Source organism: Meles meles, chromosome 9, assembly GCF_922984935.1.
Source record: "Meles meles chromosome 9, mMelMel3.1 paternal haplotype, whole genome shotgun sequence".
Taxonomy (NCBI): domain Eukaryota; kingdom Metazoa; phylum Chordata; class Mammalia; order Carnivora; family Mustelidae; genus Meles; species Meles meles.
In genome coordinates, this window is record NC_060074.1 from 22,519,144 (window position 1) to 22,547,023 (window position 27,880).

Consider the following 27,880-nt stretch of genomic DNA (forward strand, 5'->3'; position numbering starts at 1 on the left):
GGTCATTTCATATTTTTGTGTGGGTGATCTGGTAATTTTCATAGGAACAACATACGCTCCAGATATAATGTACTAAGTGCTGATTAATGGCCTCAATTTTATTGCCGTCTCTGTGACATAATTCATTCCATTTTGCTATTATATTTACAAGAGTATCTCTCCTTAGCACTCCATGTCTCTTTTCTATATTCCCAGACTAAATGTGATTTCATTATTTATAATTATTCCTCTCAGATTATTTTTTTAAAATTTCCCAGTAAATTATAAGCCTCATGAGGGTAGGAACCATTATTTCTACTTTTTTATTGCTCTTTACCTTAGACTGACATTCTCTAAAAACCTCTCAATAATTATCATTAAATTAATCAAATAGCACATGAGATATTTAGGTGATAGTATATTTAAGGCAGATGCAATTATTCTACTTGATGAGACTTTTCAGTATTTGGGGACGGCTGTGGAAATATAATTTTTTTCATTTATTTTCTAAATAGTCATCTGTAATTGCACATTTCATTTACAATCTCTTGATTCTTGAACTGATTCCCATCACATTTTTATTCTCTACCTTTCCACTAAATCAGCTCTTGTCAAAGTTACTAATGGTTTCCTTATTGTCAAATCAGTCATTTCTTAGACCTAATCTTAACCAATCACTTAGCAACATTTCATATGAGTGATCACGTTCCCTTTCTTAAAACACTTGAATTCCATCACACCACTTTTCTCTAGTCTTTGTTGGTCTGGCCAGTTCTTTTCATTCATTTTTGTTGCTTTGTCCTTCTCTGACCTCTAAATATGGAAGTGTCCCAGGACATAAACAACGGATTTCTTCACTTCTTCACTACTTCCTAGAGATATCATCAATCTCTTTAACTATGTAATGATAAGCAGATTTATATCTGCAGTGGAGATCTCTCCTGTGAATTCAGGTACAGCTGACCTTTGAACAACACAGAGGTTAGGGTCACTCACTCCCTCTGCACTGTGAAAAATCCATGTATAGTTTCGACTCCCCCAAAACTTGCCTACTAATAGCCTCTTGTTGACCAGAAGCCTTACCAATAACATAAACAGTCAGTTAACACACATTTTGTATTACATGTATTATATACTATATCCTTATGCTAAAGTAAGCTAGAGAAAAGAAAACTGCTATGCAGAAAATCAGAAGGAAGAGAAAATACATTTTTAGTACTGTACTATTAAAAAAAATCCACATGTAAGTGGAACAGCAGAGTCCAAACCTACATTGTTCAAGGACTGTATATCCAATTACCTACTTGACTTTTCTACTTAGATATCTAACTCCCAGCTTCAGCAATTCCAAAATTAACTTTCATTTCAACACCCTTTCCCCCCCCAAAAGAGTATTACCTGCTTCTCCCTGATTCTCTCTTATTTTGGCAAATGGCAATTTTATCTTTCCATTTCCCTCCATATTCCACAAAATTCAAGCTAACAAAAAGTTTACAAACACATAATCAGATTCTTGCTTGTTATTACAAGCCTATTATGAGCATTTCTTCTTTCCTTAGGTATAATCTATCACTTCAAGGGCAAGTATTCATTATTTCTAATATATAACATTTACTTCTAATATATCCCATGGGATACACTGACTTCTAGTTTAATTTGCCTCATCTAGGAGTTCTAGAATAAAGTTATACTTTTAAGGTCTTTATTTACAAGAACAGTGTAAAACTTTCAAATAACTTTAGGGGTAAATGGCTATGTGTACATATTCAGAGCTTAAAGGTAAAATAATTGTATTTCTATTTTTAAAAGTAAAAATATAAGCTTTTTAAGTGCTGGAGCTGTGTCTCAGTCATCTTTATACTTCTTTGGAGGCCAGTTTATTGTCGCTTAAAAAGAAGCACTAAATAAATAACTGTTGCATGAATAAATAACTCAATGAATGGCGTACTTATATAAATATTTACATACTGTTTTATGTTAAGCTAACTCTTAAAAGAACATAAATTTTTAACAGTTTAAGCTAACTCTTAAAAGAACATCAATTTTTAACAGTTTAAGAGCTTCCTACATATTTTTAAACTTAAAAAAATAATTGGAAAATATTTCTAATGAAAAGAAAATAGGAAGAGGTATTTATTTAATGCTCTTATGAAGCTTATACATGTTTAATATTTGCTTATTCCTGATTTCAAAGTGTTGACAGAATAGCATTTTCTCCAAAAAGTGGTAAAGCTAACCCTTAGACCAGTTGTTATTCTTGTTTGCCTGTTTTAGTTTAGTTCATCTCTCTACCTCCCCCATACTGAGTCAAAGTCCCTGGTTGATTAACCCAACTGTCATTCTTCACCCCGCGCTCCCGAACATCTTCAAATCTACTGATTGTTAAAAAGCTAAATAAATTCCCCATTCTCTGTGCACCTTGGTATGAATATATAACAAATTTCTGACCAAGGGAGGAAAGCAAAATTTTGCAAAAGGAATTCTGAGATCGAACAGGTACAGCTGATTAAACCTGTATAAGAAAATGACCCTTATGTTCCTTATCTGTGAAGACAAAGGGAACACCTCCAGCACTTCTAGACTTCCATATTTTAAAGACTAACTCACACAACTATTTGCTCAAACCATTAATGTCAGGTTTTATTTTACTTGTAATCAACTAGCCCCTAACCGAAAAAGGAACTATGTTTAGATTTTCCATGTTTTCTTTCTTTTCTTGCATTGAACTGTCAAATGCATTATCCCAAGATAATCAGATTTTTAAAAACAAAAGATGAAACAAATAGACTTTCCCTTTCCAGAAAACAGTTAAGAACGCTGGGACTTCTATTACGTCTGCTTGGTTATCATAGTCTCTTATTTACTAGGCTGTACCTACATGTCTTGAGTGAACTCTTTTTGGGGGAGTGGGGGAATGTCTTACACTTTTACAAGTAACACTAAGTAGAAGCTTGTAACGCTTCCTCAAAAATGTAGTTTCTGAGATGTATTATAATGAACAGCACAACATGTTCACTGCCATCTGTTTTCAAATAATGGTAAAGTTCAAAAGTGGTAAGATGTTTTCTTAACTTAAAAACCTCAAACAAATATCCTATGGGATGGTCAACAAAGAGAAGATGAAGAAAACAGTGTTCTTCATTAGCATTTAACTTGGCAAAACACTAATATCCAATTTCTCTAATTCCTGGGTCCATAGTAGTTTGGAAGTAATCCAAGGGGAAAAATGAGAGGGGGAGACTGTTTCTGTCTATCTCTTTGAAAATACTCTACAGAAGGCTTGGAGAAAAGACAAATCCTCTTCACAAAAACTTTTGGTCATTGCATCCCACTTTTTAGCACAGGATGGTTTGCTTCTGTATTCTAAGGGGAGTATTATTGTGACTAAGTTCACAAAAATGTGTTTTAAAGCATCTAATAACAATGTTTAGCAATATAATGCCTATTTAAACTTATATAAATGCCTAATCTCTAATTAGAATGCATTAATTATGGAGAAGTCCATTTTTTTTCTAAAGCCATTGCTTAGAAGAGTTTATGATTTTTCAGATGTTCTGGATACAGATTTAGAACCACCAGATTTTATATATATATACACAAAATCCACACACACACACACATACATACACACACACACACACACACACACACACACACATGCAGATATATGTGTATATATATATGTAAATCTAGGTCAATTCAAGCAATAATGAAATAATATAAAAGCAAAGCAATCTTATACTTTGTCTGAAACCATTTCATTTAAATATAAAAGAAATCATTACTACTGGGGAAAACAAACATACACATCTACATGAACCAGATTGTCTTCCTAGCTAGAATATTAATTTTTTAATTTATTATTTATTTTTATATTATTTAATTATGTATACTACTAACAGTAGCTCATATTTTATGTTATTTATTGCTTTGGACATCTAGAAGAGGATATTTTGATATTTCTTTGTTTTATAAATGGTTATTATGGAAATAATCTAAAAGTAGTATGGATTAGACATATTATTCCTTTTACATTTCCTGACTGATGCATTTCTACAAACTTTTATGTTCTACAAACTAAACATCTTTATTTTCCATCTGGAATATTACCTAGGCAAATGCCTTACCTTTACTTATAATCATGCCATCCAAGTTCATGCAAAATTTCAGGTTTTCTTAGGGCAAGAAGAGAGAACAAGAGATAGTAGTAAATAGTCCCTAACTTCACTCTCTGACACTGAGTTGGTTGTTGAAGAACACTATTACCTCTTCTTGAGAACATCTTGGGATCACTAAGTATATTAGTACTTTAGATACTGGCAAAACAATAAAAAACACAAAACAATCTAAGGAACACAACTATAAATTTAAGATTGTATGCAACAGGCACCAATTTGTAAAATCCATGCCAGTTATTCATTATTATCAAGTAATGATAGTAAGTAAAGTAGAGCAAGAACAAAAGAGAGGAAGAAAGTGAGATAGATAGAAAAAAAGGGAGAAACCCTTTGAACAAATACAGCCTTAGTATTTTATAAAAAGGTTTAAACATTACTATGACTTACTAAGTTATTGTTAGCTTTATTTATTATTTCAAAACTATATAGGATCAATATCATCCTACTGAATTGTTGAAATATTAAAGATCTATATATGTATATCTCTCCATCTTGGATTACTTAAAACCAATTAGGAAATCAACAAACTTTGAAAGAAGGTTAAAGTTCCTTATCTGTTAAGTCCTCTCTATAACATGATTGATGGTACCATAGAGAAAACAATAAACTTATTAGAAGATATTTCTAAGTCATGCAGTCCTTGGCAACTTTTGGGCAAAGATTTTCAACCATACTTTAATGGAACACATCTGATTTTGGATAGGTATAAAAATGATTTGCTATAAAATTATATATGTATATATTATAAATACACGGAAACAAAATGAGACTGTAACACAAATATTTCCTAACTCAAATGTTTAGTTCTGTAATTTTTAATGTGTTGCCTATTTTGACTTTTTTGAACCATGATTAGATAATTTGAATGATAAAATTTAATATTCCCACGTATTTTAGTTGATACCTACCTAAATACACTTTTTATAATGCTAGACACACACACACACACACACACACATACACACACACACACACACGTTATTTCCTAATTTGTAAAAAGCACCAAATTAGGAATGGCCTATTTTTAAATACAGGCTTGGTGGCAAATCAATGCTAGGGAAAATAATGCAACCATAAAAAGAAGGAGTTACAGCTCTTGATCTGGAAAGCTGCCCATACTCTTTCATTGTGAGCCAAATAACCTGCTGAGCAATGTGTGGACTCTGTTCCCATAACTGTGAACAAAGAAAACCTTTAATATTGTGTATATGTACTAGTATATGGATAAAGGTGTGGAAGGATAAACATACATATATACACACATATGTCTATATGTAATACATTGAGAATGTGTTTTGTAATTTTAAATTGCATTTTAACATGTATTGAAGACAATAATTCATCTTAAAGAAAAACAAGAAGAAGGAAAAAAAAATACCTAAATTAAAGCTGGTGAGTTTTAACCAAGAAGATGATGAATCCTACCTTTACTTGCTTTAGATTTAAAAGAGAGGCATATAAAACAAATGGGTAACACAAGAATCATTGCTTGAGGATAAATTTAGACACATCAGTATAATCAAACCCAAAGATATTTTGTGTAAGGGACTATTCATCATCATTCCTTACTTAAGAGCATTTAAAAAAATGAAATAGGAAAAATATGTCAGTGTGATTTCCTGATATATTAAAGTTCTGTACCTGCACAATTGCACACACACACACACACAAACTGATGATGTTTGTAGTAATGATGTAATTTGGAGTAATTATTATATATCAGCATATTGCAATTATCACTACAGATATTGAAATCTATTAATTTCTCAGAACACATACAGGATGCTGTTAGATTCTGATTAAATATTTAACAGTCTTCTAATTTAATGAGTCCAGAGTCTCTGAGAGCAAACCACAACCTGTTATTTTCCATGCAAAAAATAAAATAGGGTGACCTTCAGTTGAATACATGTAAAGCAACCCATTGCAAATTATTGATGATTTGAGAATGAGTAACAGAATTTTTTTTTAAAGCATACAGACACACTTGAACAATGTTTTTATATTTGTTTTGTGTTTCTGTTTTTAGGCATTTGTAATATTTAATAGTTTGGGATTCCTTTTGACAAAAAGAAAGTCACAAATGGGACACAATTTGTTTAACTTATCCCTTATCAGGCAACAATTTTCTTTTCTTTTCTTTTCTTTTTTAATTTGACAGACGGAGATCACAAGTAGGCAGAGAGGCAGGCAGAGAGAGAGGGGGGAAGCAGGCTCCCTGCTGAGCAGGGAGCCCGATGTGGAGCTCGATCCTAGGACCCTGAGACCATGATCTGAGCAGAAGGCAGAGGCTTTAACCCGCTGGCGTCCCAGGCAACAATTTTCTTATTTCCAATTTTTCACAGTTTGCAAATGAGGGTACAATGAATACTCTCAGTGGATATGTAAACATATCTGTATACATTTGTGAAGTGGACCCATAGTTCTCAAAATAAGATTGCTAAATCAGGCATATCACTAAATTTCTATAAAAATCATTAGAATCATCAACACTTGATAAGAAATTAAATATGTTGATTTTAACAGTTTTTAAAACATTCTATTGGAAACACTCCAACCTATTGCTCCAGGACAGCAGAAGGAAGAAGAATGTACTGAAAATAACAGTATTGACAGGAGAGAGAGGTGCCTGGCTGGCTCAGTCAGTGGAGCATGCAGCTCTTGATCTCAGGGTTGTGAGTTCGAGCCCCACACTGGGTGTAACAAAATATTTTAAATGCAAAATATTAGCACAGTTTATATTTGAATTTAATATTTCAAACCATCACTGCACACACACACACACACACACACACACGCTAAAACATAGCTTCCTCTTTCTTGGCAAGATGCCTTTACAACTTCAGAGAGAATATAGAACTTTAAAACAGAAACTCCCTCAGCCTTTGTCTACCTATCTGCATCTTTCTCTGTCTTCTCTTTATTCTCTCCCAATAAAATGGTGGCAAGGGTTTTGATCACCATGTAATCCGTTCACATTTCCTTTGTCTCTAATTCTAGCATTTTCAGGAGAGTGCTATGATTGATGATTTCTCTCTCCTGCGTCTCCAACCTTCCACTCTTTACAGGGTCTTCCAAAACAGACTCAGATTTCAACCATCTTCAAGTAACTTTCTCTTGATAATATTCCCTCTCCAACTATTTCCCTCTCTCCTTTCCTTCACATATAGACTTCCCAAAAGAGATAAACACTTGACTCTGTATTTCCATATTTTTTATTCACTTTGATTCTATGTCTATGTTTGGAAAGGCTTCTATGTTGTGAGCGGCTCTCCTAGAGCGAGTTGAGCAGGTGGTAGCAAAGGCTCCCTGGTCCTCGGTCGGAGGGCACTCATGGCTAATCCCCTGGGCTCGTTAAGGCCCTGTTGTTTGCCTTAAGATTATTCTCCCATGTTCTGCTGTCATTCCGAAAGCGGACCTTGTGGTCTACCCTGCAGCTGCATTTTCTATAATTATGACTGACACATCCTGTACATGAGACATGTCTCATCTTTGCGCAAAAATGCTGTGGTAATCACTTATGAAACAGAAATATGCTATGGTAATCACTTATGAAACAGATTATAAGAGTATGTGCTTAATAAAGAACTTTGTCACTTGCGTCAATCAGCCTGGTGTCCCTCGCGTGTTCTTTGCATTCCCTTTCCCCCGGGACTCTCCCTCTTTTTCCCCTTTCTTTTCCCCTTGCTGTTTGTCGTGCGGGCACGACACTTCTATATTTGTACATTAAATTTCCCATTTAGCATCATTTGGATCTGTCAAAATCACCCCAAATTTAATATACCCTCAAATAAGTTCACATTGAGTTTAGTACCCTTCTACTGTGCCACATCTCCATTACTGTTATCAACATTCATTCTACTTTGCAAGCCAGAATAATAAGTTTCTTCTTTTAATTACTTCATACCCAGTTAATCCCTAAGCCCAGTTAATTATTTTAAATTCTAAGTATTTGTTGAATCTTCCCACTTCTCCCCATTATCTGAGTTTATCTAACTTCCTGGCTTCCCAATTCCCTAATTATTCACCTCCAGTAGTCTCAGTTACCCATTCCCATTCATTCTACTAGCTGTATATAGATAGATAGATAGATAGATAGATAGATAGACAGACAGACAGACAGATTAGTAACCATATCACTTCCAGAGTCTTTATTTCAATAAAGATAGATAAGTAACCATATAACCATACAGATAGATAGATAGATAGATAGATAGATAGATAGCTTAGTAACCATATCACTTCCAGAGTCTTTATTTCAATAAAGATAGATAAGTAACCATATCACTTCCAGAGTCTCTACTTTCAGTTTATTTCAAGCACTCTACTTTTCAGTTTGACTACAATGGTATCCCTAATTCAACAGTGTGTGATGGTACTGGGATACACAGCCATTGATCTTACCATGTTTTCATTGTACATCAGCCTCCCTTATAAACCAATTTTTCTTATTATTCAACTTAGTTTTTATGACTCTTTGCTGTTATCAATTGTTCTTCACATAGCCTTAACGCAATGGTCTCTATCTTCTGTCTTAAGTACTCACCTGGCAAAACTTCAACCCTGGGTAAACCCACATTTCCAGGTACCCATGGACAATCATAGCATAGCTGAATTAAGCATCACAATGCTAACTGGAATCGTTCTAATTTATGACTAGAAATCTTCAGTGGACCTTCAGCACTACTAGCATTACTGTACTTCTAGGACGATGTACTTCTACTTTTGATAGACTATTAAATCTTCTCTTTCCTAAAATTCCCAATATTGCCTCCCATACTCTAGGCTAAGATGATGACATCATCTTATTTTTCCTTCAAAAAGAGGATAACCTGTGAATTGCCTCATTTTCTCACCATCAAATCCAGTATCTACCTGCATATTTCCCTATATACTCTAAATCCTTTCCAGTTATAATGGGTGTACAATCTCTGCTTCTTTCTTTGACCAACTTCTTCACTTTAGTACTGGATTCCATCAATTCTGAAAAATAAAGAAAATCTTGCCTGCAGTTGTTCATTGTATCCTGAAATATAACTTTCTTCCTTATTTTGAATCATTCCTACCAGTTTATAAATATGTTACAATGTTTTCCAACTTAAGTAAAACAAATAAAAAAACCCACTTTCTCTTGATTTCATATTCAACCCTTCCTTATAGCATCTCAGTCACCTCTGTTCTTTAGCTTCCAGCATGCTTTTTTTTTTTTTTTTTTTTTGGCTTTCCTTCTATCCCTAATCCCTCTGCCTCAGTCTCCTTTGTTATGTATTTTCTCTTCTCTTTTGCTCTTTAAATAATGGAGTATCTTTAGGCTCATTGCTTAGTTTTCTCATATGATTGGTGTGGAAGGATAAACATACATATATATATATATACCCCTGAGATATATACACATATCTCAGTGTATGTGTATACTTTTTGCTTGTGGAATTTCATCCAATGTTATGGATTTAAATATTACTGATGACTCAGACCCCACTCTTGAACGAACTGCAGAGTATTGTAATTTTATGCCCAGGAGAAATTCTCACTCAGATATCAAATAAACATCTCAAGCTTATTATAACCCAAAAATAATCTTTATTTTTTTTCATAAAGTATTTTCCCACTTCCTTCTGAGTCTTCATTTTAATTTATGACATCACCTTTCACCCACTTACTCAAGTCAAAAACCCAAGGGTCATTGTTTATATTTTTCTTTTCCTTACAACAACCATACAATCCAATCTATTTACAATTTTCTTCATAGTAAATATATAATTATAAACTATTTTTTCTCTTCTACTCTACTGTAAATTTCATGATATTAGGGATTATGTTAATTTTCTCTTCATTCTCTCCTTAGTTATTAACATAGAGTAAAAAAAAAAAAAACAGTAAATACAATGAATGTTTACTGACTGGTTACTGTTGTGTAGCATATAGGAAAGAGTGGGGTTTCTTCTTTGTTTTATCCTTTCAAAAAACAAGTAAATATGATATATTTGACTCTATCAACAGTGGGAAAAATTTTAGCAGAAATCATTTTCCACCTTGTTAAACAGAACGAAGTGATACACAATCTAGGATTCATACTCTATCATCTGAACTCATTGCTACTCCCAATCTACCCTCCCCCACCCCACACATCCTATGGTATGAACGAGGGAGGAATATCTAAAAGTAAAGCCTGATAAAGTCCACCACTCTATAATCTGTTATTTTATTGCTGAGTGTCAATAAAATTTTGATTCTTATTTCCACCCTTAGTAGGTGAGTCTGGGGGCAACAGCATTATGGAATTAGTGTCAGGTCTGATGGAAGTAGTTCTCATATGGAAACACGGTAGTTTTAACAAATCTCTCCAGAATTACAAGTAACTGTCACTTTAGAAAAGATTTCTAAAAATTGATCCTATATTTATTAATAAGTTTCTTAGATTGGTCACTGGTATATTAAAATCTATATATATTTACGTTATATTACCATTACACAGGCTTATATCCTTAGGTCATGGGAAGCACTGCACTATCACGACCAAGCAATGCCAGATGTATTAAACTAAAATGTGCTCTGTGAGGACAAGCAATATAAAATCCTATACATTGGAGGAAGGCCGAATAGGTAAAAGTTGGGACTAAAAGAAAGATAATGAGTAAAATTGTGTAAGTAGGCTATAAGATATTCAATGGTCCTCATCATAGGAATAGCTGTTAACTGTTCTTCCATTTGGTAATCAGCCTAGTAGAAAGAAAGAAATGTGGTTCTTAGAATCAATCAGACACACTGAAGCTCAAATTTTTGACCTGACACTACTAAGTAAGTGATCTTTGGTAAATTGCTTAATTACTCTGAACCTGTTTCTTCATTTGTAAAATGATAATGGTAATAATTATTTTTATAGGCTTACCATGAAAATAGATGTGATAATGTAGCGCACCTAATAGATACATATTAGGATTTTTTTCTTTTAAAGAATGGCAAAAATAAGCTCTAAATCTGAGAAGATTTTAGAAAAAGCCACACTATTCTGGGAAAAATAACAAGAATTGGTTTTGGTTTCGTTTGATTTGGCACTTTGATTTTCCCATTGGTCCTTTCTATCTTGGTGCATAGGACAATGGTGTTATCCATTCTGGGATTTCAATTTGGGACTTGAACTTTGGTATGTAGAATCCAGAGGTTCAAGAATGAAGATGCTTTGGAAAAAAATTTTCTTTGTTCATTGAAAAAAAAAATTCTTTTTCACTTCAACAAGTAAACTTTTTATGGTAAGAGGTTTTTGTTATTGCTGTTCTATTTTTACTCTACTAAAAGCAACTATAATTATTCCATAAATGACTCAAGCATATGGAATGCTTTACTCTGGGCAATCGAACAGAATGCCATAAAAATTGCAATGGCTACAAGCATTCAGAAGTTTATTAGAGGTGGGTTTCCCTTTCCTTATCATTCATTCTTTAGTACTGAGTTACTGTGAAATTGCAATGAAATTATAACACTTTGCATTTGAGGGAGGATGGTAGAGGAGAATGAAATCACTGTGAGGAATTTCGTTGGTAAATCAAAGAGCTCTCTGTTAATTAGCTCCTGCCTACAACATAGTATGGAAAAATAATTGTATGTTTATGAAAGAATGATTAGGTAGGGAATGTGTTGAGGTAATAAGAAAAAAGCACAAAGAGAGCAATTTGAGTTAATATCTACCCATCATTTTATGTAACCACATCACAGGAGGGGGTCCCAGTTAATTAGATTCCTTTCGTTAAATAGGAAATATGAAAAAAACAAAAGATACCTAGTGTCTAATACAATGTATACCTAAGTTATATGGGGGATAATTTTGATTCTTTTCTGGATATATATATGGCAGGCATAAAAATAGAAACTTTGACTTAAACTTAAAAAAATCTTTCTGCTTAAATGTTCTTTTGACACAAAAATTGAAACAATATTTTAATAGAAACATTCGTTACAAAATGCAATTTTAAGAGAATTTGCACAATATAATTCCAAATCCATTCAATCAATAGTATTTGGCTATATGGATGGGAAGGCATTACCTTACGACTTTCAGTAATTTACTGATAATTTTTGTGTGAGATGTTAGTAGGGGACCAAGTCAGATGCTATTTTTTACATAGATAGGCGATAGATAAATAGATAGATAGACATGGTTCTAAATATAGATATATAAAACTTGTTTAATATATTTATTTCTTAGTTCTTTGAAAGAATGAAGTTACTTTCTCTTTATTGGGAATTATATGGTTCATTTTGCCATACCTGCTACTTTTTTCACTTCCTCTGCATATGTCAAAACATCTCTGAATGTACTATCTACAGAAATGTTTGCAAGAGGTTTGTATTTTTAGTTGGATGCAATTTAGATGGCTCTTAGTTGAGAAGGTTTTTGTTAGAAGTGAGTGTTATGAGATAGAATTTAACACTGCCTGTCTACTAAAATCCCAATTAAAAGTCCTGTGTAATACTGATAACATACCTATACCCCTGAATTGTATTTTATAAGAAAATAATGCCAGGGTCATATCTTGGAATAGCACCTGCAAAGCACTTTTGAAACTGTAAATATTTATCTAAAGAAAGGGGCAGAGGCTTCAGGAACATATTTCACTCATTTGCTTTCATTTTTAATAAAAAAAATAAAACTACTGGACAGTCAGTAATGAATTCAATGAAGCTTAAGATGCTGTGAGATCATAGAGTATAAGCAGTCCTGTTATCTTTACAAATCAGCAATTAATAATTATAAAATATTATAATTTCTATACCAGAGAAAGATGCTTACAGGCAAGAGTGAAAAAATTATTCATAATGGATCAGTCAACCCACTGAATTTTTTAACTGACCTTTAACTAGTGTGATCAACATCTTACAGTTCAATAATTCTATGTTTAGATTTTTTTTTTATCACAGTTCTAAAGTCAATGCTCTTAAAAGTCTCTTTTGACTTTCAACCTTAATTGTGACTTTTTCTGGGCACATTTTTACAGTTAGCAGCTTTGAGTATAATATTAATGTTTCTAGGATCCGTAAAAGCTTTGGTAACAATGTGTGGACGTTTTGATAAAAAACAGAGTCACTAATGCAATCTTATGCCACTACTCTGTTTTATTTAAAGCAACCACGTGCAACTATACGAACAGTAATTAACAACTCTTGAGCAGTTTTGCTCTTGTCTTGAAATGCTTTGATAATTTTTGGTATTTTATATATACTGGAAACCGTGGGACACAAATCAGCTGGAAAAGAAGAAACTCACACACTCTCCTTCACCTCTTTGAACTCTCTTAAATTCAAAAGTAAATTTAATACACAGAATGTGGGGGACTGAGGATAGACTTATAATAAAAAGCCTCAGTACTTTTATTTATTGGACTTAAGGATCATAACACAACTGCCACTCATCTAAGGAAACCATCTATGGGCTGTTTTGACCATTTGATATGGACGTAAGTTATGAACTAAGTTCCTTGAGGGCAAAACAAACAAAGAAAAAAGATTGTTCCATTTGTGAAAGTGGTGCCAAGAATATCACATCATCTCTCTCATATATCACACATGGGTCACACTGCTAAAGGATAAACTGTTAGTGACCTCTTAGGTAATAACCACTATACCATAAAATAGAAGTGTGATATGGGCATTAAAATGTGACAGGAATATAAAACGTTTCAAATATCTGACTATATGAGATTTAAAGAATTAAACTGATTTCAGTTACCTTATTTAGTATTGTAAAGCATCTAGAATAATTGAATTAGAGCAAATAGCCAGATAAAAATTTTTGAAACGTTAGCCAGTAGTTTTCATAATTTCTGTCACAAATTCAAAAAAAGAATTACTAGTTTAGATTTTGGATTGCTAACTAATATAAAGAAATGTTTTGCTTATTGAGATGGACAAATGTGGGCCCTGATGGAGGAGAGACTAAGATTATAAAAATGCTTTCGATATATATTTGACAAAGAAACTAAAGTAGAATAGAACTGGACACTCTGTTCTATCACAATCTATATGAAAATAGCTTGTGTGAAAGCTCAAAGAAATACCATAAAAAGAATAATAAATTAAAACTTGTTGAACATATTTCTTTATAAGATTCTTGATGAAAAAGGGAGAACAGCAAAGGTAAATGCTATTTTTAAGGCATTTAATTCAGATAAGGAGAGTATGACGAAGTTTGGAAATTCAAGTATTATTTTCATATTATAGGAGACAACAGGAAAAAAAAAATCTTTCCCATCCTATGCAATCTTCCTGGAAGAAATTCCAGCAGCAGCCTCTAGGGTAAACGGAGTGTGGAAAACCAATTCACAAATTGAAGGCTTGGGAAAGAATAACACTGCTTAGAAAATGAAAGTCGATCAAGATTGGAAACATTTCACCTGTTTTCATTTAAATCTTCAATCTTTTTTCCTGCTGGTTTAGGAAACAGAATACAACATAATGGGGCAGCAGGGAGTAAGAATTCTAAATATTTCGAAAAGGCCACATTGCCATGTTCGATGCAATTTTCTGTGACTAAAAGAAAACTAGGTATTTGGGTAATCTCCCAGTTAAAACATGGTTCAGGAAACTGAAAATAGTTGTTGTCAGCCATGTGTTTTATCCCCCATTATGTAAGATTTACTTTAATCAATTAAAACAGAAGCTTAAAAAAACTATCACAGAAATTAAAAATGGAAAATGAACTGAAATATTACTAGACTGGTCCCCTGCTTTCATTCAATGTGTACCTTTCAGAGAGCTAAGCATTTACTGCAATAATAAGAATGCGAAAAAAAAGTTACATGTTACTTACACTTCTCATCCAATCCATGACAAAATACTCTGTGCTCATAAACACTTTTCCAAGGTGTCCAAGTTAAATATTTCATGTCAATTCCAAATTGACTTATAAACAGCTTGTGATAAGTCAACTAATTCTGACAAGTCAACACAACTGAAGGAGAGTCACACTGCTTTAAATTTAAGTTCAAAAGAGTTATTAAGTAAAGATATCCAGAGTTTCTAAAAGGAACAATTAGCTCCTTACTACCAATTTTTTTGAAATCATTATACTTAGAAGTGTGATACAAAATTTAAATGCTTAAAAGCTGAGAAATTTTGATATGTCAATTTTTTAGTCACTGAACTACTGGATTTATGCCCTACTGATAATAAAATACCAGTAGAACATAACCTCATGAGACTTCCAAGAAGATTACATTCCCAATATTTCAACTAGACACATGACTACCACCAATGGACACATATTTAGATAAGAGCTCCTGTACATTTAATCCTCATACCAATCATATGAGGTATAAGAATTTCCATTTTATTTATTTTTTTTTTAAAGATTTTTATTTATTTATTTGTCAGAGAGAGAGAGAGAGAGCAAGAGCGAGCACAGGCAGACAGAGAGGCAGGCAGAGACAGAGAGAGAAGCAGGCTCCCTGCGGAGCACGGAGCCCGATGTGGGACTCGATCCCAGGACGCTGGGATCATGACCTGAGCCGAAGGCAGCCGCTTAACCAACTGAGCCACCCAGGCGTCCCAAGAATTTCCATTTTAAAAATTACCATTATCATCCCCATTTTACAGATAAGAAATATGATAGTGCAAATACCTGAACCCAGGCCTTCAAATTCAAAAACTTCTGCTCTTTACCTGTACAAAGGCCTGCAGGTGAAATTTCTTGGGAGTGATGGGCTGAATTTTACTATCTACCCTCTGTTACCAGACCTGGTTACCTAATTGTGACACAGCTAATCTGAATTGCGTATTAGTCTGAGACTCTAGGGAATGGCCTAAGAACCTAGGCAAGTAATAGGACTGAAAATTCCCAAGCTACTTTTGTTTAAATGTTGAAAATATTAAATCTATAATAAGATACACTATGATTTTGAGCATTGAAAACCACTAATGATCTACCACTATGGTTTTAACCCTTTCTCTGTCTCTGCATACGTCTCTAACTATGACATGCTGCCGTCCATACCAGTGGCCCTCATTAGGGCAGTGATTTTTAAGGTGAAGAAAGAAATATCCTTCCTTCCATCAAGGGACCCGCCATAAGGGGTAGAGTGACTTGGAGAGATTTTTCCCTTCCCTCTGGGAGTTATGTTCCCCCATCCCCAACATTTAAAATCCTTGTTACATAGCAAAATAATAAATCACATTTACTTTGATTTATCTGGGCAAGACACTATTCTATGGACTCAACCTAACCTCACAGCAAATTTATAAACTATACTAAGATTCCTATTTTACATAAAAAGAAAGTAAGTCTCAGATAATTGAAAGCACTTACCCAAGGTTAAATATCTAAAAATTACAGAGCCTTGCTTTGCACCTATAAAAGCTGATTCCAAAGATTAATCACCGCTCAATCACCCACATTATAATGCCTCTCCTTAGTTGGCTGGAATATTATAAGAAAGTCATTGAATCAAATGTGGAAACACTCTTCAAAATGGTATTACAGTGACTTCACCAAAGTCTCAGGGAGGAAAATTATTTTATAAATACAGGAACAATCTAAAATGTATCTTGGTTTATAAAACTGAACTTTGGGCCTTAGGCACTCTCTCTTTCTCTCTCTTTAGCCAATTTTTTCCATACTTTTAAACTTTGCTCTAAATAACTGTATTAACTAGTCTGAGTTGATCCCAAATGCCAAAGTGCCACTGTTGTATAAATCATTTATGTCTACAGCACCCTTTTGAAAAAGAATTTAAATAACGTGTTAATAAGACATATCACTTATTTTATTATTCTAAAAATTTTTAAAGGCTAAATATCATATAAGTGAAAAATATGACTAAATTTAATGACAGAGATGAACCTCATAATTACAATGTTTAACAAAAGAGGCCAGATACAAAGAACATATATGTATGATTCAATTTACATAAAGTACAAAAACAGGCAAATTGGTGTTAGCATTCAGGACAATAGTTACCCTTGGAATGGGGCACAAGGGTGTTTCTGTCTCTGGTACTATTCTGTTTCTTGATCTAGCTGATGGTTACATAAATGTGTCATTTAGAGAAATTCATTGAGTTTTATACCTTTATTTTGTGTACTTTTACACTATGTATGTTAAATTTGAATTTTAAAAAATTACATCAAAAAGGAATACTTTATCCCAAGCTGTCATTCCGCTCTTTGTAATTTAGCACTACTTTCTCTTTTTCAAAAGAGACGATTAATTTGCTTCATAAAGTAAACAAGGAGCACCTGGGTGGTTCAGTCAGTTAAACGTCTGAGTTTAAATTCAGTTTAAACAGTTAAACTTCTGCTCAGGTCATGATCTCAGGGTTATGAGATTTAGCTCTGCATTGGGCTTCATCCTTAACAGGGAGTTTGCTTGAGATTCTCTCTCTCCCTCTACCTCTACTCCTCCCCTACTTAAGTTCATGCACATGTATTTTCTCTCTCAAATAAAGTCTTTTTTTTTTCTTTTTTTAAGATTTTATTTATTTGGCAGAGATCACAAGTAGGCAGAGAGGCAGGCAGAGAGAGAAAGAGGGAAGCAGGATCCCTGGCGAGCAGAGAGCCGATGCGGGGCTTGATTCCAGGACCCTGGGATCATGACCCGAGTCGAAGACAGAGGCTTTAACTCACTGAGCCACCCAGGTGCCCCAAATAAATAAACTGTCTTAAAGTAAAGGAAATCAAACAATATTTCTACATAACATTGTAAAGTTACTTTTCCTAAATATGTTTTTAAAGCCGTATTTATTGAGATATAAATTATAGACACCAAAATTCATCCTTTTAATGTACTGAACCATGACACTTGACAAGCACATACATTTGTGTACCCATCACCAAGGTCAAGATATAGAATAATTCCATCAGTGCCCCAAATTCCCTCATGTCCTTTGCAACACTGCCACTGGCAACACTGACCAATTTCCTGTTACTACAGTTTTGCCTTTTTCAGAATGCTATACAAATGGAATCATCTGGTATGTATTCTTTCAAGTCTAGTTTCCTTCACTTAGCATAATGCATTTGAGATCCATCCATGTTTTGCATATGTCATTGGTTTCTTTCTTTCTTTCTTTCTATTGCTGAATAGCATTATAGCTTCGGCTATATGTAATATAGCTTTGGCTATAGCACAACCAAAGAACATTTGATAGTCTCTAGGTTTTGAATAAAGATGGTATAAACGTTCACGCATAGGTTTTTGTATGAATCTGAGTGATAGATTTTGTTTTTTCTTAATTCCAACTTGTACCTTCACCTGCACAAAGTATTTCCTATAGTGCCTTTAGTCTATGGTAATTCTGATGCCTAGAGAATAAACCAACCAGCTCAAAATAATATAAAATCAGAAAATGAATCAAATTAAGCAAGAAACAGCTTACAAAAACAGATCAACTTTCACAAATTCCTCTCTTAAAAATATTTCTTTTTGCAGTAAGCACAAAATCAATAAGAAATATTCTATAAAATTCTAGATTAATAAATCAAAATCCTGTCTAAATTGTATAGTTAAAATTCAAAGACACTACTAATTTGGATTCTAAAAGTATAACAAATAAAGACAAGGGGGTTAAGGAATGTGGTTTGAAAAGTAGCATTGTGTGCTTATTTCATAACACCCTAATTTAACATATTATAAATTTCACCCAACCGGTTAGTATTTTTTATCCATGATAATTTGGAAAGGATTTGAGTGACAAAATGGAAACATGGTGGATGTTACCTAGCATGTTGTGGTAAAGTGGAATGGCCCGTCCAAGGATAATAAATGCAGTCATGACTAGTGGGACCGCTACACCTGCAGGCAATTACAGAACAGAAAACATCATTCTCCATTCACAGTGGCATGCACACACATGCACCAGTGCTCACACAAGGAGCCTTGGAGGAAGAACATGGGAAGCAAGCACACCAAGTACCTATCCATCAGGCCGATGCAGTCTTCAATACTTGAGCCTATGCACCTGCAGAAGATCCAAATTAAAAAATACAAGGAAAGAAAAATCAGTCATTTTTTAAAAAAAGAATCACCAAGATAAACCTAATTATTTCAAATTCTTAATAACAGTTTTTAGACAATTTTGGAACACTCTGAATTTAAACCCAGTGAGAAGATTATTGCTTGATGGATACAGAGAAGTAAGTTGCCAATACCACCTAATGGAATGCAAAGAAACATGTCCACAGTAAAGGAAATTGTACCCTGTTTCTGTGGATAACTTCCAAGCCCATATAACTCACTTCTAATACCTTTAATTCATTTGCATCATTCATGAGTATATGTCTTGCTGAATAACATGATATTTCAAAAGCTGTAATTGGTTTCATGTATACAGTTTCTTCCAAAAGGACTTAAGCTTAAGTAAAACTAAAATCAATAAAAAAGGAAACATGAGCTATTCAGTACAATATAATAACCTAATGTTAATGCTCATTAAAGATTGATTATGGCAGAAAATGAGTTAACATGTTTTAATGCTATTCTTATGGATACTTTACATAATCACATTATTCCACTCCTTGGTTGTGACTGTTTTTAAAACATATTTATCTGTAAACATGAATTCATTTAAAAAGCAAATTAACTGGTTTCACCACATTCCAGTTTATCTTGACACTCTCTTTTAAAAGAGCAGACAAACAGAAATAGGTTTTTAAACTGCCATCATATTTAACTGAAACAATAACAAATAAATAAATACTCTCCAAGGAAATGAATACACCAAGAACCAGGTCAGTAAAGAATTTACTGAGATCAACATCTAAGTGGAATCATAAAAGTATACAAAATCCTAATGTACAGTCCCTAGAATTGCATTTTGAAGTATTATGGAAATATTGCTTCTCCCATCTTCCAATGGCCTTAAATTGGATTTCTTTCCCTTCTCTCTCATCAAATTCATATAGCCCCAGTGCATTATCAAGATTCCCTCTACAACTATGATTTATAGAACTGTCTCATTCTGCTGATCACAATTTTTTCCCAAACTCTAATTCTAAAACTGAAAAAGAAGCTGAAGTTAAAATCACCGTATAATGAAATAATAAGGTGCTTGTGTATAAGGCCAGACTGCCCATTATATCTTTAGATAACTCTTACCATTGGTGAACTAATATAACTATGTATAATGATAATTAAGTCACTGTTTCCTTGCTTCACCAAAGGTGCTATAACATTAGTACTAGGTAGAAAAATGTTTTCTTTTTGAGGAAAAAAATTCAATATACAGAAATATAGAGAACACATCATGAAAAAAGTATTTTAAAAAAGCAAATGAGAAATAAAAATATTAATTTGTAGCACATAGCATTGAATTAATATTATAATCCAAAACGGAAATGATTTTTAAAATGGAAAAAGTAACTAGTAAAAATGATTTCAAATTGTCTTATATTGTTTTCTTTTTATTTTATTCTGAAGAACTTATTTTTTTCTAGGTTCCAATTATATCTTCTTCAAAATGCTTTTTTATACAGTATTGCCATTTTGTAAAATTGTCTGCTTCTTATTTCCAAGTAGATATACACTGAAAAGCTATGATTAGTTTACAATCGGTGTCTTTATAATAACATTTGAAAGATAAAATATTTGAAAGTGAAATTCAACTTGAGGGTAAAGTGTGAATAATGAAAGATCTTTATTCATCCATTATTTAAAAAAGAACTGTTTGCATGCCTACTAAGTGTTGCTACTCTTCTAGGAGCTGGAGGGGGAAAAAAAGATGAATTAGACAGTTTTCCTGCTTTTAATGAGCTTACAATTTAATGAAGGAGACAGATGCATAACCAGATGTATACTGTATAATGTGATAAATATAATAAGAGACATGAAAGAGTGGCTTAAGGGAGCATGGCAGAGGGATGCTTAGCTTCAGAAATTCATGGTAATCCTCATGGAGAAGACAAGATGCTGAAGTTCAGGGTGCTGAGAACCAGAGTTGGAGTAGCAGTGATTTCTAAGAGGTAAGGAACAGCAGGAATAAAAGCATAGATCTGAGGCAATGTAGAGTGCACATAATTCTGAGTAGTCAGGAAGCAAAACATGAGGCAACAGGGAGAGGTAAAAGAGCGGGATCATTATACAGGAGTCAGAATTTGAAGCTATTTGCTTAGGGGCAAACTTACTGGAGAACCACTGCAAGGTTTCAAAGAAGTAATGGATTTATGACATTTGTGTTTTACACGGACCTCTGCCCTGTGAAGTCTGGTCAGGTGGGATCCGCGTAGATTCCTCTGGCACAGAGACTGTTTTAGTCTATGTAAGATGAAAAAGGATTAAACTTGGGAAATGGCAACTAGGACAGAGGCAGGGGGTGAGATTCAAGAAATAACCTTGAAAAGTATAGAGGGAAAAAGAGAAGCTGATGGCTCATCTGATGAGAGAAGAGGAAGAGTCAGAGGAATTAAACATGACTCAAACGTCCATCAGTGAGAATAGTAATACCATCAGTGAGAGAATGCAAGAGGGGGAACAACTCTGTGTGTGTGTGTGTGTGTGTGTGTGTGTGTGTGTGTGTGTGTGTGTGTTGGAGGGAGGAGGGTTTGGTAGTTTCAGTTTTATGTATCTAGTGTGGTTGTCCTGCCTTTGGGTAAGAAATGTTCCTTGCCAACTGGAAAGAGGGGCCTGTAGTGGTGGGGCAATGATCAGTGGTGATCAAGATAGCTGAAGAAAGATCTATAAAGCGAGAAAAGAGGAGCCTGAGACTGAAACCCAAGGAACTCCAATAACCAATAAATGACCCAAGATAACCTCCTATGCCAGAAGCATGAGAAAATATAATTGAGCATGAAATCAGATAATTGCAGCATTGTGGGAGCCAAATCATGAGAAACTTCAGGAAATGGGGTAATTGTCAACAATCAAATGCAAAGAGAGGTCTCATCAAATAAGAACCACTGAGAACATTTTAGTTCTCATTGTTGAGGTCACCAAAATTTTGGCTCCTCTGAGTCAAGAAACAAATTGGACATAAGAGAATAGAGGCAAGGGAAAAGGGAGGTGAGTACTGAGGGGGCAGGATGTAGGGTCAGGAAAGTTCGTTGAGTGGATTGTGTAGGATATTTGAGATTTAAACATATTTACAAATGGAAGATGAAAGCAAAAATGGAAGACAAAGAATAAGGGTAAGGCTGAAGAGGCCCCATCTTTTCTAACTACAAGTATCTATTTAAAGATGTGTACTCTATTTCAACTATTTTGACTTTATTTAGAGCTTTATTAACTATCACTTGCAATTTATATTGTTTCAGCAAGATCACAGAATAATGGAAACATTAAATTTTTGAAGAGCCAAAATCCCAAATATGAGATCCAAAAAGGATAAGAAATAATGTAACACTCTACAAAATTAGTGGTACAAAGTAAAAACTTTACAGGAAAATCAGAAACCATAACATGTCAATAAAAATATCTGGAATTCTGAAGACCAAGATGTGTCGAACATTTGCCATTACTTACTGATATATAAGTGCTTTGATGTACTCATGTATCTAACATTGTTGAGATATTTTAACAAAATCTTATTTTTTTGGAATTTTGAAATGGAGGAATATTTTAAAATTTTGGAATGGAGGAATATTTTAAAACTTCAATTAAAAGAGTATAGATAAAAATTTCACTCTTCTTTCCTTCTATCAGTGAAAAATTTTTCAGTATATAAATTTAAAAATATAAAAAGGGTCGATAAGAGGGGCGCCTGGGTGGCTCAGTGGGTTAAAGCCGCTGCCTTTCGCTCAGGTCATGATCCCAGGGTCCTGGGATCGAGCCCTGCATCAGGCTCTCTGCTTGGCAGGGAGCCTGCTTCCTCCTCTCTCTCTCTCTGCCTGCCTCTCTCCCTACTTGTGATCTCTGTCTGTCCAATAAATAAATAAATAAATAATTTAAAAAAAACAGGGTCGATAAGAAAGATTAAGGCATATAAGGAATTTAATAATATGAAATCATGATTCTAATATTAACAAATATACTCAATGCAAATTTTCAAAGATACCTAATGAAAAATAAATTTCCCAGTCCAAACCAAAGTTAAATTGGTATTTTCACAGACCCAATGATGTTAGTGTAGAAAATGTAGTAATTGCCATTTATAGCAATTTAATTACCTACTAAATTTAGTTCACAAGTCTTTTTTAAAAATTTCTATCTTGCTAATTTCAAATATGAAGATCATTCTTAAGTTTTAAATGCTTGCTCATTATTTTAAAATATGGGGAAGTGTCTCCGATGGAAAGATACGAATTGCAAGACAGAAAACTCTCTGAACCATGATTCACTAGTGGTCAGGAGCTGTGTCTTACTCATTTCTGAAATTAGCTATCACTATATCTCATGCACAAGAGGTGTTCAATATAATCAAGCTGAAGAAAGAAATCAGAAAAGGCTGCCAAAATAAAAGTTCTCTAGGTGGGTGCCTGGGTGGCTCAGTTGGTTAGGCCACTGCCTTCGGCTCAGGTCATGATCCCAGGGTCCTGGGATCGAGTCCCGCATTGGGCTCTCTGCTCAGCAGGGAGCCTGCTTCTCCCCCTACCCTCTCTGCCTGCCTCTGCCTACTTCTGATCTGTCTGTCAAATAAATAAATAAAATCTTTAAAAAAAAAAAAAAGTTCTCTAGGTAAGGAAGGGAAGAGACATTGTTAGCCGACTCCCCACCCCCTGACAACCACCTCTTTAGTGATATTAATGAGAATCTCCTGATAGGTAAGAAATGGATAACCTATTTTAAAAGTAACTAAAGCACTTATTAGAGCCAATATATTTAATGTACTTTCAGAGTAATAAAAGTGCTTTTAAGGTATTACACACATAATTTCATTTTCAGAACATCATTGAACAGTATTCAAAGTAAGAACTTTCCTTCTTTAAAAAAAAAGTGACTTAAGAGACTATTTCCATTAACATCGTTCTTGAATTATCCAGCTGACATAATATCGACATATAAAAGAAAATCTGTTTTCCAAAGTTGGCATGGTGAACTCATACTCATCCATAGGTCAATTGGTACATATGTTTAGGATTAAAGATAGTCATTTGTTACATCATCTTCATTGTCCCTTTGATCTTTCTACGGAAAGATCTTATCTCTACATGCAATTTGAAGAGAAGGGACTATTTTCACAAAGCACCTCCTTGCTTCACTAAAGGATCTCAAGGCACAGTGGTAGACAGCGGTAGTGTAGAGTGGGATTCAGGAATTTAGGATTTCTGGGGTTGGGACCACAAAACTTTCATGAAGTGAGTGAACTTGGACAATATGGAGGATATTAGGAAAAGGATGGCAGGAAGCTAAATGAAAACAAATACAAGAATCTTCAGGGTTAAATCAGTCATCCCAGAATCCATTTACCTTGGAAGACAGCAGGGAATACAACATTCAAATTCTATTTCACCATCATTCTGCAGCAGTTGATTCAAAGACATTTTGGAGTTCCTGAGTGATCTGGTCGGATTTGTTCCCTTTATACCTTCATCCTCCCTTTCTAGCTGACATTTGGTTTTTGTTGCTGTGGTAAAGTGATCTCTTCATTGTCCCAACTTCTATATTCCCCCACTAAATATATGTTCTTTTATTACATAATCATGATTTAAAAGGGCTGAGAGGAAGACATACCAGCCATACACCCAGACTATGGCTCTGTGATCTCACTTTCATTTCCCTAATGGCTTCCTTGCAATTAGATTTGCAAAAATAGTAAAAGGTCTCATTTTGAATGGCAACAGCTGTTGACATCAACATTATATTGAATAATTTACTGGTTTAATTTTAGCTGCGAAACAATAAAACCCTCCTGTGGATGATTATTTTAACAGGCAACGTTTTCTCTTTCTGTTGCTGACTCTTCTGCTCCAGGGGTGCCAGTTGTTGCTTCATGAAACACTCTTAACCCAAGTGTACCAAAAACTCGCAAGGGGAGAAGTTTATTCCTTCCAGTTTCCTTGAAGCAAAGTGTCTATGTGACTATATCAGTATCCTCAGACTATGCGCTTACGTGTAAACCAATGAGCTGGCGTTAGCTCTTCCAAGCTGCATTTGAATTTGAATGACAGAATATTACTTTACCTTTTGAGGACCTGCCACTTCACAGAGTGACTTAAGCTGATTTCTTGACCTGAAGGAAATTGTAGCAGCATCTGCAAATTGATGTCCTCTTGGCAGAAAATGATGTTGCTTGCTTAACTTCTTCCATATCCCCTAGCAGCTAGCTCTGAATCTGGCAGAAAATCTCTTTATGGAATCTCATACTTTGCTGCCAGATATAAAGTACCCAAGATGATTCTCAACAACCAGTGTCTGTATCTGTACGTGGGTGTGTGCACTTGTGTGTGGGCACTTATAAGGGAGAAGAGGATTTATGGACAGAAGGAGAATGGAGTATGTTAAATTGTTCTCGAGTCTGAAATTAGTCACGTTCTGGAGGAAAGAAAAAGAAGAGCCCTTACTAAAATAGATTTGCTGTCTTTTAAAAAATTAGGTGTTGGAATATGTTAGATGAGTCGCATTATTTCTTTCAATTCAGTGCTTTTCTTCTTTCTATAATATGTCTTTGTTTTTCAACTGCTATCAGTATCAAACATAACCTAATTATTATTCATTTTATAATGCATCCTTTTGAAACAATAGAAAACTATGTACCCATCTTTGAGTTGTCCTATAATGGTCAAAGAAATTCTAAGTTATAGGTTAACCTGCCATAAAATTACCTTCTCAAAATGTATTTGTGATTTTATTGATACACATATCACTAAGTTCTCCCCACACATACACCTTTTTTATCCTGTTATCATTATTTTGCATCTATTTTGTTGAAGGAGCAATTCAAGGCAGTATTTAGCAAAGAGAGCTATCCTCACGTTCAGCTGGTTGTAAGAACAAAGAAACATAAACAGGAAGTTTCTGCTAAAGATATATGAAGCACAGGGGCGCCTGGGTGGCTCAGTGGTATAAGCCTCTGCCTTCAGCTCAGGTCATGATCCCAGGGTCCTGGGATCGAGCCCCACATCGGGCTCTCTGCTCAGTGGGGAGCCTGTTTCTCCCTCTCTCTCTGCCTGCCTCTCTGCCTACTTGTGACCTCCCTCTGTCAAATAAATAAATAAAATATTAAAAAAAAAAAGAAAGCACAAATCTCAAAAGTCTGATGACTCTCTTGTCTTTTCTAAGATATCTTCAAAATCACGTAAAATTTGGAAGAATTTCCACACTCCATACAAAGTATACTTGCCATCAGCTGCATAAAGGTGTCAACAAAATGCATTTAGGTAAGTGTTTAACAGAAATATCTGAAAGGGTATACATTTGATTGCATAAACCATTTTCTTAGAAGGTATTCCTCTTTAAATCATATTTATATATTATCATAAAACATATTAATCACAAAACATATCAGCATATAGATGAATAGAGTTTTATAAGGAAATAGTATATATTTAGTAGACTGTGTCAAGGGTAAAGATACTGTGTGATGGAGTCGTTGGCCAGCAAGGAAGCTTACCCTTGGGTGCAGTTTGGATGACATGGGTGGCACTCCCGATCCTGATCAGCATACTTGAAAATGAAACTGTTTGTCCCCTGTAAACCGTCTGGACATTTTTCCACACAGTTCGGGCCATCCTTAAAATGGGAGCACTTGGTGCAGTTGTCAGGTCCCTGAAGGGTGAAAAACAACGATGGAGAAAGCAAAATGGATCCTGTTTCCTCTAGTGTTCATGTGGTTTAGTTCCTGAGACTTCAGTGAGTGGCCAATGCTCCCCTACGGAACTGGAGAGCGTTTTCGAAACTACAAATGGGGATGTCACTACTGCAGCGTTTCAAAGTAAAAGTGAGATGTAAACTTTCCTTTGGTCGTCTATGATTATTTGAACAACGAATTTTAAAATGTACTGTGGTTGAATTATTAGTAATTAGTTCGGGCAAATAAATTTCATCTCAAATCAGCTTGTGATGATGCTAAAACTCACATGTCTATTTATAGGGATTTTAGTAAATCACAGTTCAATACTGAGAGCACAATAAAGACACATTCTGATGAACAAATACCAAAAGCCCACAATAATGAAGTAGGTGCATGCCAAAGAAAATTATTTGGAGAAACTTATCCAATAATAAAGGTGATAAAAATATGAGCATAATAAATTTAAATAGAACTAACTCACTTCGTATATTTATCTTTATAATATACAATTATTTTCTAATATGCAGAATGCTAATAAGCAATAATAATATACAAATATGTTTAAATGTTATTTAAAAAGTAAAATTTAAAACTCATATTAAACATAAAAGAATTTTATGGGGCGCCTGGGTGGCTCAGTGGGTTAAAGCCTCTGCCTTCAACTCAGGGCATGATCCCAGGGTCCTAGGATTGAGGCCCGCATCAGGCTCTCTGCTTAGCAGGAAGCCTGCTTCTCCCTCTCTCTCTCTGCCTGCTTCTCTGCCTACTTGTGATCTCTGTCTGTCAAATAAATCAATAAAATCTTTTTAAAAATAAAAAGAAATAAACATTAAAGAATTAAAAAAAAACAAATTTGGATTTGGTGCTGAGGATAATAAACATACAAGAAATGTTAAGTAGTCTACCACCAAATCAAAGAAAATTGAGAATATTTTGATTAAAAATGCTATTTTCTTAAAAGATGCCAATATAGGGGCACCTGGCTGGCTCAGTGGGTTAAGCCTCTGCCTTTGGCTCAGGTCATGATCTTAGGGTTCTGGGATCAAGCCCCACATGGGCCTCCCTGCTCAGTGG

General features: G+C 34.3%; 1 protein-coding gene across 4 annotated transcripts in view; it reads right to left on the reverse strand.

Moving 5' to 3' along the window:
* Window positions 1-27,880, reverse strand: part of ERBB4 (erb-b2 receptor tyrosine kinase 4) — a 1,171,522-nt gene that overhangs the window by 236,451 nt on the left and 907,191 nt on the right. For 2 of the 4 annotated variants that reach the window (XM_046019457.1, XM_046019455.1), the window contains exons 15-16: window positions 26,627-26,781; window positions 18,865-18,939 (exon numbers count right to left, since the gene is read on the reverse strand). In XM_046019457.1, the coding sequence (XP_045875413.1) occupies window positions 18,865-18,939; window positions 26,627-26,781 (230 nt within the window). Of the gene's footprint in view, window positions 1-18,864; window positions 18,940-19,060; window positions 19,106-26,626; window positions 26,782-27,880 lie in introns of all 4 variants that reach the window. The other 2 variants (XM_046019456.1, XM_046019458.1) reach the window with 1 other exon arrangement.